Source organism: Manacus candei, unplaced genomic scaffold, assembly GCF_025592945.1.
Source record: "Manacus candei isolate 608988 ecotype Guabito, Panama unplaced genomic scaffold, ASM2559294v1 h1tg000036l, whole genome shotgun sequence".
Classification (NCBI taxonomy): Eukaryota; Metazoa; Chordata; class Aves; order Passeriformes; family Pipridae; genus Manacus; species Manacus candei.
The window spans coordinates 3,722,017-3,739,437 of NW_026138084.1; the positions used below are offsets into that span (position 1 = coordinate 3,722,017).

Genomic DNA, 17,421 nt, shown 5'->3' on the forward strand with positions numbered 1-17,421 from the left:
AATGAAGCTGTAATCCTGCTCCTTGGGCCTGGGTAAGAAGTCCCCGAGGTCACCACGTGCTCAGTGTCAGTCACACCACAATCAAGGTTGTGCCGGGGTAGAGGCTAATTACTGCTCATTAGCATCTCTAATTTATGCACAGCCCATCATCCCTGCACAGACACTGCGCCTGAGAAATATTTATTTATAGTAGGAAGGGCCAAACTGTGAAGATTTTTTTAAATCTGTGTTAAAAGCAAGGCAAAAAGTCTCACAGAGTGAGCCAGGCTGGCACTTCCACAGCACACTGTGTTATGCAGGAAACTTAATTATAAGTAAATTAAGTTCCCCCTTTTCAGTTGTTAAACCAACAAGCAGCCACAAAGCCGACATATGTGAGCCACCCCCTCAAAATTCAGCGCTATTCACAAATCTTGAACTGTGCAAGCAAACAAATTACAGGGTGGAATAAGCTCCCAAAAGCTATTTTGAAGCTTTAGTGCTTTAGTTAAAAGCTATTTGGACAATATGGTTTGTTTCCATTCCTGTACAGCTGATTCCTGCTGTGTTTGTGGCCTCCTCCCTTCACACCACCCTGTTTATTTTTGTAAACATATTAGTAATCTTGGGGCTACAGTAAAGATTTACCACTGATTTATGAATAGCCACTGTAAATATAATTAGTGCAATTCTAAGGTGAATGTTATGAACCTCCACAGCCCATACATGTTTCTGGCTGTGTGAGCAAAGGTTGATCTATGGCCTTTGGTGTAAGGGCTGTTCATTATAAATGAATAAGTGCAAGTAACCATTTAAAACAAATTTCTAACATCGTGATGGAGTTTTCATGATGAAGCTTTGGCTAATGTTTTATTACAGCTTGAGGAAAAACTGGCTTTACCCTAAAAATGTAACTCTGTATTATATGTCTAATAAACCTGAAGTCATGCTCAAGGAGAGCAGGTCTAATTAGGAACAGCAGGCACATTAAAGCATTGCTGCTCAAACATCAGCTTGCTTGGAGCACTTACTCAGGACTTACAGTATCTTAACTGAACTTTCTGGTGCAATAATTCTCCAGGACAACTCTGTCCTTGCCTTTGTGGATAGAGAACACAAAGCCACAGAATGTGAGGATGGCTGTTCTGTTGGTAGATAAATGAGGAGATGTGATGCCCAGCGTGAGCAAGAGAGGAGGGTTGAACTGCAGGAGGCTCTGGCAGAAGAATTTTGCCCAGTTTTCCCCTTTCCATGCTATTTTTGCTTAGTGAATAAATTGAGGCTGAAAGCAGTGTGGCCAGGAATGTGTCCTTGGAAGCTGCACAGAACTGCTCTCCCCTGCCCATGGTTTGGGTCACACGCACTGTCCTGTCCTGGTGCTGCTCTGCCAGTTCCCTTTTGGCACAAATATATTCTGAGGTTCTGCACCCACACAGGTGAATGGAGCTGGGATTTTCCTACCAAGTGCACACAGAAAGGAGGAGACAGGTTCTGGAAAAGCTCAGTATAATGGTGCTCACAGCAGGACTCGTGTCAACCATTCACAGAACAAAGCATTGTCACTCCTGTAACAGATACAGAAGGGTAGAGTGCTTTAGAATATTGAAAATTCATCATGCTGTGACTTTTTCAGGGAAATGTTTCTCTAATTTGCCTCTCTCTATTCTAGGAAAGGGCTGTTGGGTTTTTTGTTTGTGTATTTTGGTTTTACACTCAGGTTTAATGGCATGCTAAGTGTTCTGAAAAAAGAAGGAAGAAAATGTAAAGTCATTGAGCACTTGATGTTTAAGGTATTTTTGAATAGTTTATACTTTTAATTTAGTTTATGCTTTAATACTTTACAATTTTATTCTTTTGCTGTCATCTCAGGACTTCGTTGGAAACAGGAAGCAGCGTCTCAACTGATCCTCTCAGGTACTGTAGTAATAATAGAAGTTAGTTTTAGGTTTAAAGTAACAGAAATTACCTTTATTCTGTATCAGGGGTACATCACATGACTTTATCTTGCAATGCACAGCCAACGAAGGCATTGGGTTTTCCTAAGAGTGGATAATTTGCTCTTTTCCAGGATTTCCAACTTGAAATTCAGTTCTGTCTTCAAAGACTGTGTTTGCTCTGAGAGCAGCATGAAGGGGAGGGAGGGAAGGTGTGTTTGTGCAGATTTTTATAACCTTTATGCTGAGAACCTCTGCCCTGTCCTGGCAGCTCTGTGCTGCTCTGCATGAACAGTCCTGGCTGGGAGATGTCACTGCTGTTTTTTGTTGCTCAGCATTTTGATAAAAGCACGTGTATAAACTTCAGAGAGCACTGTCACAGGAGTCACTGCAGTAACTGGGATTTCACTTTGATTGCTCAATTTAGAAAGAAATGCTTAGCCCTGTTAACACTGCATATCAAATGGGTTCTTGCATCCTTTATTCTCCTCCTTGCACATTGAGCAAGTGCATCAAAGGCACAGACTTCCTTTGATTAAGCTGGGGCAGAGTCCTTCCTCTCAAATTGACAGTTGTTTTGGTACCAGTCTTCCTCTGGAGATGTTATGGGTTGAGAATGTGACTTTTTCCCACATTATGTCATTTTAACCTTGCTTGAACGAAACAGTGGGAACTGTTCTGTTTAACCTTATTCAAATTAAAGGCTGTCTATAATTAATCTTCCATTATTTTCCAGTGTAAAGTCTTCTGAAAGTAAAGCATATGCCCTATTACCATTTCCTAAGCACCCACCCCCTATGTTGTGATATTCTCTTTGTCCTCAGCACAGCAACACTGCACAACATTCTGTGTTTTGGGCAGTAGTTTTGTTCCCATCTCCCAGTGTGACCAGAACACTGTGCCTTTGTCTGGGAGGACAATGTGGGAAACAATCCCAACTTGCCCCTGCCCTGCTTTTGTGCAAAATTGTTTTAGGAAGACCATCATGTATCTGGTGTGTGATGTACCAGGTATTGCTGCCACCTTTATTCCAGGCTGGCTAAATCTTTGTGGAAAAAGATTTCCTTACAACATTTTTTCTTCCAGTGGATTTCTTCCCAAGGGAGAGTATCAGAGAGGAAGATGGGGAAGAATTTTATAGATGCTGGAAGTGGCTGAATTTTAACATTTGCTGGGAAAAGGAGAAAGGAATATTCTTTGAATAGTTTAAGTTACCCTGACTGTAAAAATAGATTTCAGACTCATTAACTACAAATTAAACAATTTTCTGAAGTTTAAAAAGTCCAGAGTAAAACAGTCATAAAGGAGACATTAAAGAAATTCTCATATTATGTCAGCTAAACCTGTGGGGTTTTCTTAGTGTTAAATAGTTATTGAGGAAAATGTGACATGTAGTCGACTCCAGTAGGTCAAACAAGCCTGTTCTGGAGCTGTAATTATGCAGAGTTCAGACTATTATTTTTAAGTAAAATTAGAGATAATAGAATTCTTCTTGTTAGTGAATGTTCTCCTGAACCTGTTGAGTAAATTGGCCTTTGAATGATCCATAAAATGGGATGTACCAATTCATATGGACCCACCCAGTGTCCTGTCAAGCTATTAGTATTTCCTAGTCAGGCTACTCTTCTTCATTTTGCTCACAAAGTTCCTGTCTCCATCAACAAGGTAAGTTTGCCCTCAAAGAACCACTCTTCTAGTTCTCAGTGCTGGAAAGAGCAAGGGTTAATGTGAAAAATTTGCTTATGTCCATTCTAAAGAGGGAAGCATGTAAAAATTGGCATATTTTACATATGTATATTTTGGTTGGCACGATTTCTTTCATAGCCTGCACAGTATTTACTCTGGATATTTTGAGTTGGCCTCTGTCAGCTTTCAGCTGGCATCTGAAAATATTTTGTTTCCTAATACCTAAATCTTAATGTTGACCTTCTGGAGTGCTGGATTACCAGACCTGTTTCAAATTATGTGGATATTTAAGTGTTTGAGCTTTGCAGATATTTGTGGCAGGTTTGTCATCTTCTGTAACAAATTGATCAACCAGCGGTTGAGTAAGTTCAGAGAACAGATGTGCAGAAAGGACAGTCAGCATTAAGAGAACAGAAAACTTCTTATTATTCTACTCCACGGATACTTTGGCACCTTAAAGGCTTAATAACCAAAACTAAAGGATAGTATCGAATGATGATTAATATTATCTGTGGGGGAGTGCATAAATCTGAGAGATGTTTGAAGCCAAATAACTTTGTTTTGAGTTACTGGAGTGTTTCTAGGCAGCAGAGCTTCCCTTCAGTAAACATGGAGGGGAGAGGGCTTGGTTTGCTGTCCCTGCCTGTCTGGATGTCACCACCACCCCTGGGTGTCCCTGTGGTGCAGCAGAGCCCGAGGGCTCCGTATGAACACGGCTCTTCCCTCTTCCCTGATGGGGAAGGGATGTTTGCTGGGGGGTTCCCAGGAGTGCCTGAGAGGGACAGGAGGGGAGATCAGTTTGCCAGAGCCTTTTGCACCAGAGTTTGCCTTATTCCTTGAGCAACTGAAGATGCTGGAAAGCAGTGCTGGGAAAGGGCCCTGGGGGTGCTGGTGGTGCCAGTTGGCCCTGAGTCAGCAGTGCCCTGGCAGCCAGGAGGGCCAACCCTGTCCTGGGGGTATCAGGGGATTGTCCCACTCTGCTCTGCCCTGGGGCGGCCTCACCTCAACATTGGGGCAGTTTGGGGGGGCACAATGGAAGGAAGGGATTGAGCCATTGGAGAGTGTCCAAAGGAGGGAACAGAGATGGGGAAGGGCCTTGATTTGAAGCCGTGGGAGGACACTGAGGGCACTTGGTGTGTTCAGCTGGAGCAGAGGAGACTGAGGGGAGACCTCAGTGCAGTTCCAGCTGCCTGGGCAGGGGCAGAGGAGGGGCAGGGACTGAGCTCTGCTCTGGGGGGACCAGGGACAGCAGCCAGGGAATGGCTGGAGCTGTGTCAGGGCAGGCTCACGTTGGATCTCAGCCAAAGGTTCTTCCCCCAGAGGCTGGTTGGGCACTGCCCAGGCTCCCCAGGGCAGTGGGCACAGCCCCAAGGCTGCCAGAGCTCCAGGAGGGTTTGGCTGATCCTCTGGGGCACAGGGGGTGACTCTTGGGGATGGGCCTGTGCAGGGCCAGGGTTGGACTGGATGAACCTTGTGGGTCCCTTCCAGCTCAGCATATTCTGGGATTCTGTAATTTTCCCACCAGCTTTCATGTGGAGATGGCTTGGTTTCCAGGATCAGGACAGGGACTGGTCTCCAGGAGCTTTGGGTGCTGTTCCATCCTGTGAGCAGTGAGGCCTTTAACCCTCCCAGGAACTAATTTAGCATCAAAACCTTGTTTTGTGCATCTGATCTGTAATCCTCGTGTGATCCCCACTTCTACATGTGGTGTGCACAGGGAATCCTGGAATGAGTACAGCCACTGTCTTGGCACCATGAAATTCTGGAGCTCCACAATGCAGGAATGGCTACCAGGAAGTTTTTGTGTGTAGCCATTGAAATATTTCACCCTGAAGCCATGAAAGACTCATTGAAAACAGTTTTCTTACTGCAAAGTTACAATTCCTGTGTTCCACCTAAGGAGGTGGATACGCTGTTTTTCTGGGCAAGTGAAATATTTTCAGGAATGTTCCTGGCATATCACCATGAGGGTTTCAGTAAGTAAATAAATAACAGTACTTCAATATATGTATTTAAGATATGTACTTTTAAAATCTATTTTAAATATGTATTATGTATTTCATATATTTATAAATTTGTAGTGTATTATTATGTCATCACTATATCATTGTATTTATATAATTATAAATATTTGTTTAAATTTATGTATATGTTTACATATTAATGTTTACTAAGTATTTTTTTATTTATAATTATTTATATTATATGTATATATAAAATATATATTTAATATAAGTAGTTCAATATATGTGAAGGTTAAAGATTTATATAGGTAGACAAGTCAATTTACCTGCTGTCCCCAACTTTTGAAATCAGTCCACCAGTAACTCCAGCACTGGCTTCCTGCTGGAGTTATTTCATACAAAGTTCTCCCTCCTCAGTGGATTGTTTTCCTTCAGCCTCAGAGCTTCAGGATTTGGCAAGAAAACCAGCCCTAAAAAAGGAGGTGGTGGACTGGAGTGTTTTCACTTTGCCCTTTTTTTAGTGGCTACTTTTGAAAGCCTTGTCAGAGGCTTCACATGCTGTGCCAGAGCTGAACTCTGATTATAGAAATTCTCTGAAAAGCCCTCACAGCTCCAGTGCTGAAGCTGCAGCACATCCAAAAATCCCTACTCCTGCCAGGCCTGGGAATTCTGAGTCAAAGGTTTCGGAAAATGCCTTTCTGAAAGAACTAGTTCTATATCCTGGGTGAGCGTGAGATGAAGCTTAATTTTCTTTGTTGTTTTCCTCTGGAAGACAAGGGAAATGAAGAACGTATGGAGAGTGTGGGGCTTTTCATTTGCAAAAGTCCTAATTAGCATTTTCTCTGCGTGCAGGGTGGGATAATCGGGGTTGGATGCTGTCAGGAAATCCATGGGTACATGGCTTCTGGGCACTGAAAGCCCACTGTTTAGAAAGAAATAATTAAGGTGATAAATAGTTGGGATTTTTTTTCTGGAAAGGATATGATGGTGAGAAAGAAATTGCCTTGTAATGTGAGCAGACAAAGGATAAGTTTTCTGAAAAGTCTCATTTCAGGATCAAGTGTCCCTTGAGCTTAGTTGTCTCTGGCTGACTTTCCCCTTCTTCCTTGATCCTGGGAATAGCTGGGAATAGCTGTTCTTGGTTATAACCTTTTTCTCTTTCTTTTTTTCCTGCCTTTTTTAAAGGAATATCAAAACATTGAGACATAAGAATGTTCTGATAGGGAAAATTCTTTTTTTTTTTTTTTTTTTGGTGCAGTTTGTTCTTGGAAACAAAGGGAAAAGGATTTCATCTTGGCACCACCACAAATGGCCAAACACAGGGCAGAGGCAGTGCCAGGAGGTTTGGGCTCACCAGGAGTCAGTGGGTCTCGAGGGCCTTTCCTCAGTTCCTCTTTAGATAAAATACTCTGGAGAACAGGAGATGAAAAGCTGGGGTGGGAGATTTTGATAAGAAAATCTAAATACCCTTCCCACGATGGCATCACTTGAAGATTGCCAAGCTAATGTAGCCCAAGGGAATGTGAGTTCCAGAAGAAAAATAGGCTTGAACTTGGGCAGTATTTAATATTGTTGGGGGATGATCTTCCTTCTCACCAGTCATGTTTGCTCAGGAATCCCCAGCTCTGGTGCTGGTCAGAAAGAAATCCCAGGAGTAAGTGCAGGCAGCACAGGGCGTTGGGTACTTGAAAGAGAAGCTTCACAAGAAACTATCTTTTAAAAGGCCAAAGGCAATTTTTCAAAGGCAATTTTTTGATGCAAGTTGCTTTTCCCATGATCTGTTAGTTCCCTGTCCTGGACAATGTGTTTTTAGGGAAATACCACACAAAGTGTGATGGGAACATTGTTGAATGTTGTCTGGGCACAACTTACTGACTTCTTCCCTTCAGGAAAGAAACTGCCAATTCTTACTCCAATGTATTTATAATTTCATTTCAATTAAACTTACACAAACCAGTTTTCTAAGAAGATGCAAGACACTTTTGTAACTGAACAGTGACAATGAGTAAAACCAGAAACCCCCTAAATATAGCTTACATAGATCCCTAAATATAGCTTATTATCCAGGCACTTGGGGAACTAGATATGTGTACTTGGAAAAGAGCCTCAGGTTAAGGTTTAGGGGTTCGGTTTTCTTTTCATATTTTTTAAACAGTGTTAAAATTCTTGTGGATTTTTTTGGGGGAGGGGATTGGAGGAGGTTTATGGCTTTTTGTTTGAATTTTTTGTTTTAGGTTTTGGTTGTTTGGTTGGTTGGTTTTTTTTTGGTTTATTGTTTGTTGGGTTTGTTTTAAACACCCATCTAAGTGCCAGAATCTTTGGGTTTTAATTATTTCTTCAGATTCTGCTTTTGGTATTGTTGTTGTAACCGTTGAACTGAAGTTCCTCTCTACTCTTTGACACTACTGCAAGCTGTAGCCTAAATATTTACTATTAGTGATTTTCAGAAACTAAACAGAATAAGAAATAGCCAGATTGTAGTTTGTGGAAAAGCAAACTTACCAGCAAACTGGACACAAGCATTGGTCAGTCCCCACTAGGCCATTTCTTATTTAACACCAGGAAAAAAACTTTTTTAAAAATGATAAATTGCTACTGAAGTTCTCTTGTGCCAGTGATGTTTCCTGCAACACATCAGTTCTGTGCCATTCACTGTGGGACTGGAGAAGAGGAGGGATGGGCTCCAACCTCTTCTGTGTGACCAGGGACAGCAGCCAGGGAATGGCTGGAGCTGTGTCAGGGCAGGCTCAGGTTGGATCTCAGCAAAAGGTTCTTCCCCCAGAGGCTGGTTGGGCACTGCCCAGGCTCCCCAGGGCAGTGGGCACAGCCCCAAGGCTGCCAGAGCTGCAGGAGGGTTTGGACAATGCTTTCAGGGACAGGGTGGGATTGTTGGGGTGTCTGTGCAGGGCCAGGAGTTGGACTGGATGATCTTTGTGGGTCCCTCCCAGCTCAGGGGATTCATAGAATCATGGGATGGTTTGGGTTTGGAAGGGACCTTAAAGATCATCTCATTCCACCCCCTGCCATGGGCAGGGACACCTTCCACCAGCCCAGGTTGCTCCAAGCCCCGTCCAACCTGGCCTTGGACACCTCCAGGGCTGGGGCAGCCACAGCTGCTCTGGGCAACCTGTGCCAGTGTTTTACCACCCTCACAGGGAAGGATTTCTTCCTAATCTCTACTCTAAACGTGCCCTTTGTGATTCTGTTCTCTGATTCTCACTCCTGAACAGGACATGTGCACGTTGGGATGGAGAGGAAAGAATAAAGGGGGGGTGGGGGGAGAGGTGGTAGAATTGGGCCATGATAAAAGACAGACATTTTTTAAAATTTGGGCTCGTGTCTTCTCAGAACAAAAGCATCCCCCTTTTATCGTGCCTAGCAGAGGTTTAAATAGCAGATGCTGCTCATTTTGACAGTTCCCCCCTCCAGCAGCTCCCAGCCCGCAGCACGGGGATGGCTCCGGCGGCGGGGGGGCTGTGCCCGCCCGGGATCCCCCGGGATGCTCCACCGGGATCTCCCGGAAGGGCTGTCCGTTGCCGCCGGCTGGCTGGCTGTCCGTCCGTCTATCCCTCTGTCCTCGCTGTCTGTCTGTCTGTCCGCCCATCCGTCCATCTGTCCCCGGTGGTCCCCCCTGCGCGCCCGCGACTCGGGGGTTGGTTTATGCTGCCCCCTCAGCTCCCTGGAAAAGCGCGTTGGGAACAAGATAAGCACAATCTGGTGTGCGAGCGGGAGGGTCTGAGCTCCTGCCCGTCTTCCTTTTTTTTTTTTTTTTTTTCCCTTTTTTTCCTGGTTTTTTTCCCCTCCTCGTTACAAGAAACCCCCAGTTCCCGAGGTGCCGCAGACAATGGAGCCGATGCGCTGGTACAGGAGGAGCTGATTAACAGGGGGAAAAAAGGAAAAGGGCAAAGGCTCGCAGCCCCATGTGCTGGGAGCACAGCTCTGCTGTGGGTACCGGGCAGCGGTGTCAGAGCCCAGCGAGCTGATCGCCTGCGTTTGCCCAACTTCTGGGAGCTCTAAGGATGCTTTCCAAAGCTCCGTCAAAGCCCGGAGCTGGAATATATCCACGTTGTTTGTCCAGAGGGCTCTTAGAATGGCCTAAAATAGCCAAAAGGAGAAGTGGGATTTCTGTGTAAGAGCAGTTATCCCGGTAGGATTGGGGACTCGAGGGCAGATAAACCGCGAGCAGGATCAAAGAGCGCCCATGAATTTGTCTCCTTTGTGCGGCTGCCTCTTTGTATGAGCGGGGGGCACTGGGAGCTGCAGGTGCTGAGCCATGTGCGGGGCTGCCTGGTGGCACCGGCGGCGATTCCACACACACACACTTCAGCAATAAGGAGAGGAGTGTGTTGGACTCGATTTGAGTCATTCAAATCGTAACAAAAAAGTCTCGTGTTGCTAAAACCTCGCTGCAGAGCCCGGGCGCTGCAGCAGAAGGGTTTGAAAATGCTGAAGTTGAAGGCCTTCTGCTTGGATTACTGGCAGTTTTTATGTCTCCAGCCTCTTCATGGTTTCTATAAAAGGTAAGAAAACATTAACTCTGAAATGCTTCTCGGCACATGATGCCACCAGTGCTTTCCCTTGCTGTTCTGCTCCCTTGCTGAAAGGCAGGGGAGAAGGGAGTGGTAGGGAATTAACGAGAACTTGTGACAAAGATTGTAAAGCTGCTTTTTTTATTGCATTAATTATCAGCCACTGTTGTCTCTGTGCATGCAGATGTGAAGGTGCTGTTTGGTTTTAACATCTACTTTAGATCATCTCAGCTAAGACTCCGTACTTTCTCTGCCCTGATATTTTATCCTTAGGCACAGCAATGTGTAGTGTACAGACTGTAAACAGCACTGGGAGATTAATTGAAATGTCATGGAAATTTATGTAATGCAGAGAGGATCCTTTTTTTCCCCGAGATATTTAGTAATATAATAGTTCATCGTTCATCTCCCTCCCGGCACAAAGTGGACATCAGAGTCCCTCAGAGCAATGGGCACTTCACTTAGGCAGGTCTGACACACAGCTCAGATGATTGATGGTGAATGGTGATCGGAAAGAATAGGTCTGGGTGTCAGATGCATTGAGCTTTGCCTATTTAATGGAACAGCAAAATAAGCAATTCCATTTAACATGGCCCTGAACTTACTCTGATGCTTTTTAATCTAAACTTTGGGTTTCTTGCTCTTGATTTCCACTACTAAGCAGAGGGAATTAGATGGGTTTGAATTTTCTGGGGGGAAAGTGGGGGATCCCTTCATTGTTAACAAAACCCGTGCGATTCTTTAAAATAGGATTCCGTTCTTGTTCTGTACACTTTCTGCTCTGGCTACCTATTGTCAGCCTACAGAAAGTGCTTTGTACTAAATGCTAATTGCAGTTGAATTTTTCATGCAGTGACTGAAGGCTGGAAAAGGGAACTGTTCCAATCTTTTTCAAGGTTTCAGGGGTACCCTGCACTTTCTGGCATTGAGTAATATAGGACCCTCATCTGTGACCATTGGCTTGTGAAGTTTCAAAAGATAGCTTTATTCTCCTCTTCTTGAAGCTTTTCACAGATTCCATTTCCAAGCCAAAAAATTTCCAACCTAGTCCCAGCCCATTGTGATGTTTTCCTTGCTGGGAAACCATCTAAAATAATAGAAATGTGGCCAGACTGTTTTGACACAAATAAATACAACTAAACCCGAGCTTTATGTCTTGGATTCCTGGCAAAATCCCAGCTTTGTGGCAAATGAATTACTCTAGAGTTATTCTACATCTCCTAATGGAAGCCTCTGCAATAGCTCAGCACTGTCCATTTATTTTCTTCCAGATAGTTAATTTATTTGCCATGAAAACCTGGATGCACTTGAGCCCTGCTCCTGCAGTGTGTTTGCATGAACAGAAGCAAAAACAGACCTTAAGCACTTAAATATCAGATATTGAAGCACTTTGCTGTCATCTTTTTGTGAAAAAGGAACATGAAGGAAAGTTGTGACTTTCTCATGTGTGAAACAAAATAATTAAAGCACAGTGACAAACAAGCATGAAAAGCAGGTGCTCCAGAATAACAAAACTTAAATGCAAGGAAGTTCATATGAAAAAGAAAGAACAAAACTTACTCTCAATTACTTTTTATTAGTAATTGTAGATTGTTTAAAACACTCTTGGAAAAGAGCCCAGGGGCTGTGGGGAGGTTTTGTGTGTGCCCTGTGTATATATTTCATATTTTTGTGTATGAAATGAGATAACCAAAACAGGACTTGAGGAACATTTCCATTAGGTCAGTCTTGCCACATGAATTTTTAGTGTTATCATGAGAGTTACTACTCTGTTCCAGCTCCATGGGGTGGGGGAAGATGTGTCAGAGAACGTGGGCAGGAGCAAACTTCAGACAGCTCTGTGTGACATTCCCTGGTGACCAACCGTGGCTGCAGGTGAAGAGGGGCAATAAGGAGTTGTGGGGTACCAGCACTGACCCTCTGAGCCCCCCCCCGTGTTCAGGTGGTGCTGTGACTGCAGGAGACCCCAGAGCAGACCCAGGGACAGACAGACCCTGTGGAATAGCTGCCCAGCTCCCACTGAAGCCACATGGGGTGACTCAGACACTCCTTGTTGGCCATGAGTGCTCTGCTCATCACCCCTCGTGCCCTCAATGTCCTGGCAGGGCTTGGCAAGCCCTGTGTGACATGAAATGGGACTGTTCTCTTTCCTTTTGTGGACTGTCTGACTTTTAGTTTCAGTTGCAGTCAGTGCTCAGAACTGTGGTGAGTGTTTCTTGTTGCTTCAGCAGCTCTGTGACATTCTGCTCCTTGTTGGGACATCCAGCTGTGTTTGTCAGCTTTTGTTACTCAGGGAATTCTTGTGGGTTCATGTCCAGAGAAAGGAATGGAGCTGGGGAAGGGGCTGGAGCAGCAGGAGAACTGAGGGAGCTGGGGGGGCTCAGCCTGGAGAAAAGGAGGCTCAGGGGGGACCTTCTGGCTCTGCAACCCCCTGACAGGAGGGGGGAGCCGGGGGGGGTCGGGCTCTGCTCCCAGGGAACAAGGGACAGGAGGAGAGGGAACGGCCTCAAGTGTTCAAAATCCACATAGATGTGGCACTTGGGGACATAGTTTAGTGGTGGCCTTGGCAGTGCTGGGTTAATGGTTGGACTCAGTAGTCTTAGAAGACTCTTCCAGCCTGAGTGATTTTATGTCTGTTGCTTGACCTGGACAGCTCTGATTTATATATAATTTTATTTTGCACTGGGATATCTATAGAGTTGTGTGGATATGTCTATATTTGTATAATTTTTATCTTGTACTGGGAGTCACTTCCATGGAACTGTGTGTCTATACTGAAATCCATGGACTTCAAGAGAAGTGTGTGCAGGGTGCGCTGGGTGTTGCAACTTCTCTTGCATGTCACATCCACCCTGAACACAGGGAGTGGTGGGATAGGGCTGGCACAGTTAGAAAAGGGGCTTTTTCCTCAAACCCTTGAGAACAAGACTACACTGCGAGGCTCAGGTGGGCTGTGGTGGTGGGCTGGTCCTGCTCCCAGAGCTGTGGAGCTGGGAGCAGGATGGAGGGCAAGGAAAATGAGCCAGTCCCTCTCCCTGGCTGGAGCTGCAGTGCCAGAAAACAGGGAGTCTGGATGATGGGACAAAGTAAAACCAGGACAGTTTTTCAAATGCGTTTATGTATACAAGGTAAAAATCCAACCCCAGAGTGACAAGCTGGGCATGTGGCATTCCTCAGGAGAAGCCCAGGTGAGGGCAGACACTCAGCCTAGAGAGAGAGATTCTCTAGAGTTTGTTCTCTCAGCACAGCAAAGGAGAGGGGGAAATAGGACAAAATACACCAACTGCACTTTTAGTCCCTTCTTTGAATTTGGCAGCATCTTCAGTAGCCAGGACTTTGCCCGTCCCATGTATATTCATAAAACAAAGTCACTGCAAGGTGATGCTGCTCATGCCTCCAGTAGTGTGCACAGAAACCAACAGCCTGATTTATCCAAGTTGCAGCAAATTGCATAAAGCAAACCAGGGGGACTGGGGTAGAAACCTGCTCTGAAAAATGTTTGGTAATGCACTGCTTTATGAAAATGAGGTTTCAGAGCTCTGTTGTCATTAACCCCGAGGGCATTTTGGTCAGTGCTGTAGAACCCTCACTTAAGGGCTGGTTTTGGTATCCTCTGAATGCAGGCACTGAAAGTGCTGGGATGTGCTTCTGTGACAGATTAAAGTGTGATATGAGCAAATCACTGTCTGCTTTCTCCGGGGTTGGGAGGATGAATGTCTCGTGCTTTACTTCAAGGATTATTATAAAACCATGTGGCTTCAGGTTTAGCATGTGAAAGTGAGGATTTTCCTTAGCCAGGGGGTAAAGCTTCGTGCTGTGCTGCTGCCAGCTGGTGTGTAATAGCCCAAGCAAGAAATTGTTACCATTAGCATTGCATTAAAGACCAAGCAGAAGGTGAGGAAATGTGTGACTGGCACTGAGGGCCGCTGGCATCTGGAGATTTTTCCTCCCCGAATGTCTTCTCTCATCTTGTTAAAGTATTTTAAAAAACATAAAGAAAATGCCAAGTTCACAAAGGCCACCTTATTGCTGGAATCCGTTGCTTGACAAGCACAGCAGTTTTCAAATTATTTCTTCTCACTCACAGTTTTCCTTTTGGCCTGTATAAATGAGGCACGAGTCCCTTGCAGAACAATTAGGGCCATTTCTAATGAGCATCTGATTGCAGCCACCCCAATGGAACAGGCAGAGTGAGAGATGACTGGTTTTTTGAAGCGGGGATTAGTTGAAATTGTTTCTGCCACCCTTCAGCTGGGACTCACAATTCCAACACTGTGATTCAGGATAGGTTGAATCATGTGCTTAAACCCATCTCTGGGCAAAATAGGTCTATCTTTTTGTACATGATTCATTCCCATGAGGATGTTTCAGTGCTGATTATAAATGAAGATGCTTTGATGAATTGGCTTGGTAGGAGCAGCTTATTGCTGCCATACTGGAATGTCACAGGGTATCTGAGTGTCAGAAGCTACTTAAAGCCACTCTGATATTGCACTCTGCAGGGCAGCTGCAGCTCATCCTCTTTCCCACTCTTATCCTAGAAAAATTTGTAGCATTTGAAGCCATTAAAGGAATTGCCTGCCTAAATTTAGATGCTGTTTCAAAGACAGCACATGGGCTTTAGATGATCTATGTCAGGGTTGTCCTCTAGGTTAACTCTTTGTTAAAAAGAATGTGCTTTGAAAGTCTTTGTTCCTCATTTCTGGTGTTAACAGCGTGGGCTCTGCTGTGGGGTTATGTGAGGTGGGTTCAGATGAGGTGGATAACAGGCAGTGCTGCATTTTAAGGGAAATGCAGCATTAAAAAAGCTGCAAAGAACTCAACGGTCACTCATTGCTACATAACTAATTCCTTATTTAAAAACAGATTTAATAAGGGGGGCAAAGTTCTATACATTACTATAATCCTATATTCCTGGAGGCAGTGGCTGTATACTGGTTACAAACCTCAGTAACAGCAAATGGTGGGGGGGAAATCCTTAAGTTCACATTCATGAGAACAGGGAGCTTCTTATGCCACTTATGGACAGTGATGTCAGTGGGTTTGTGTTTCTTGCTGTCAGTTAAGGATGAGCTCCTTTGCAGTATCTTAAGAGCAAAGTGGGTGGGAGAAATTACTGGAGCTTTGCCTTGAACTTGCATTGAGAGTTCACCATATATGTTGTTAGAAACAAATAGTTTGCTTTCACTTGACAGTGACTTCATCCAGAGCAGGGCTGAGTCATGGCCTGGAGGACAGATCTCTCTCCAGAGGATCCTCTTGGCAACGCTTATGCAACTGCAGAGCAGCTGAGAGCTTCCCCCACCTCCCAGATCCCCCACCCTCTGGAAGCACAGCCTGCAAACAGCACAGATTGCAGTATTCCCACAGTCAGCAGAAAAATGATTAAGAGGAAACCCTCAAATAAATACACAAAGTAGCAAAATGCCTTAAAAGCCATCAGAGGATTTGTCTGCACTCAGGCAACTGATTCCGAGTTGAGAAATTTAAATGAAAATACATGAAATACCTGCTAATCTGGTGGAAGCCTTCCTTGGAAGTCATTAGTTGTTCTCTGGATCTAAAAAAGTCTTGGTGCAGGTGTTCAAAGTGCATCGTGCAAAATGCCTTGAATACACAGTTCTGGTTTGTCTCAACTTCCCAGGCTGTTCTTCCTCCCAGCCTGGGATCCCTTCCTCCCATCTGATGGGATCTCTTGACTTTCCATGCCCTGGTTAACTGAGCTGTGCTGTGGGATGGGGCATGGCCGAGCCCAGACCCTGCACAGATCTATGGGGCTGCCTGATGCCTCTCCCCTTACCAGTGCTGGAACTGGGTTAAACTGGGTTCCACACCAGAGACAGTTCTTTGTGTGTATGCCTGCCTCTCCCTGTCTCTCCCTGCCTCTCCCTGCCTCTCCCTGCCTCTCCCCTGCAGGCTCCAGTACATCCATTCTCCAGGCTTCCTGCAACTTTCCTTTTCTCCCCCCCTTCCCTCTCACCCAGGAACCATCTGTGAGCCCTCAGGTTCTCCCTTCTCTGCACTGGTACAGATTTTAATCTTCCACAAACAGCTCTGAAGTCTGATGGGTATGTGAGGATCTGGGAACCTGGGCTGGGGCTGTGGCTGGGGGTTCCTGCCCTTTAGCTGCCTCCCTGGAGCACAGAGGGTTTGCCAGGCTCTTCTTTCCCCTCCAGTGTCTCCTGTATTTAGATGCAGTGGATGGGCAGCCCCTGGAGCAGTCCCAGTTTAATTGTGCCTCTGGCTCAGTGCCCTGCAGAGGGAATTGGAAGCTTTCTGAGTTTCCTTTGATAGTCGTCCAAGACTGAGTCACAGAAAAGGGAGTCTGGGAGCACCGTGGTGGCCTGGAGACATCCAAGGAGAAGCTGCAGCTGGAAGGGTCCTGGAGGGGCCTCTGGGAAGGATCCTAAACTCTCCAGCATGCTGGGGATGAGGGGGATGCCCTTTATCAAAATGCCAGGTTCAGGCTGGGTTTGTTGAGCAGAAGGAGTGGTGTGTGCTTGTCACTGCTGTCAACTCCCAGGAAACAGCGTGGTTTGCATATTCTGGTCGTGAAAAATCAGAAAAGGAAGTTAAAAGGGAAGGAAAGAGAATACAGTGAAGGCTGAGGAAAAAATACGTGGTGAAGATATTTTATTTAAACCCCTTCTCTGAGTCAAAATGTTGGTGTGTTGCAAGTTGTAGGTTTAAAGGTGCTGTAAGTTGTCCAAAGAGCCAGAATGCTTTTCAAGCTAAAAATTTAAACTCCATCTATTTGTAAGACTCCTTTCAATCCTTAATTGGTAATAGCTGTTGTATAAGGGGAATGCTACCTAAGTTAAAAATAGGTCTGGGACTGCAGTGACAGCCCAAAGCAGGCAAGCTCCAACAGTCACATTTTCCTTTTGTCAAATGACTATAAAATAATGTACATCAGAACAAAAATTATGTTAAAATCTGGTTTGTGACCATTTCATCCCGGTAAAAACTTCAGCAAAATAGGCAAATTTTATTCTTTACCCTTGAAGGCTGCAGCAGGCCCTTTTCCCTATGGCAGGAATGTTACACTGACCTGATTTAGGCTGAGCCTAAGGCACAGTTGAGCACTCAGGCTATCTTAGCTGCAGACATGCCACTGTGAAGCGATGGGGCTTTATCCAAAACCAAATCAGATAAGGTGTCCTGGGTGCTGCTTTTCTCTGAGCCACCTCATCCTACCTCTGGTGACACTCTGGGCTCCTCTCCTCTCTGAATCCTCTGCTTATCATCCTGCAGGCTCTGCTGCCAAATAGGAATGAATCTCCAGAGGGGGGAGAATAATAGAGTGTGAGGCTCCAAATTAAGCTCTGC

General features: G+C 45.0%; 1 protein-coding gene across 2 annotated transcripts in view; it reads left to right on the plus strand.

Annotated features, from left to right (window-relative positions):
* Positions 1-17,421, plus strand: part of IQSEC1 (IQ motif and Sec7 domain ArfGEF 1) — a 334,498-nt gene that overhangs the window by 180,661 nt on the left and 136,416 nt on the right. For both annotated transcript variants that reach the window (XM_051793412.1, XM_051793413.1), the window contains one exon: positions 1,849-1,893. In XM_051793412.1, the coding sequence (XP_051649372.1) occupies positions 1,849-1,893 (45 nt within the window). The remainder of the gene's footprint in view (positions 1-1,848; positions 1,894-17,421) is intronic.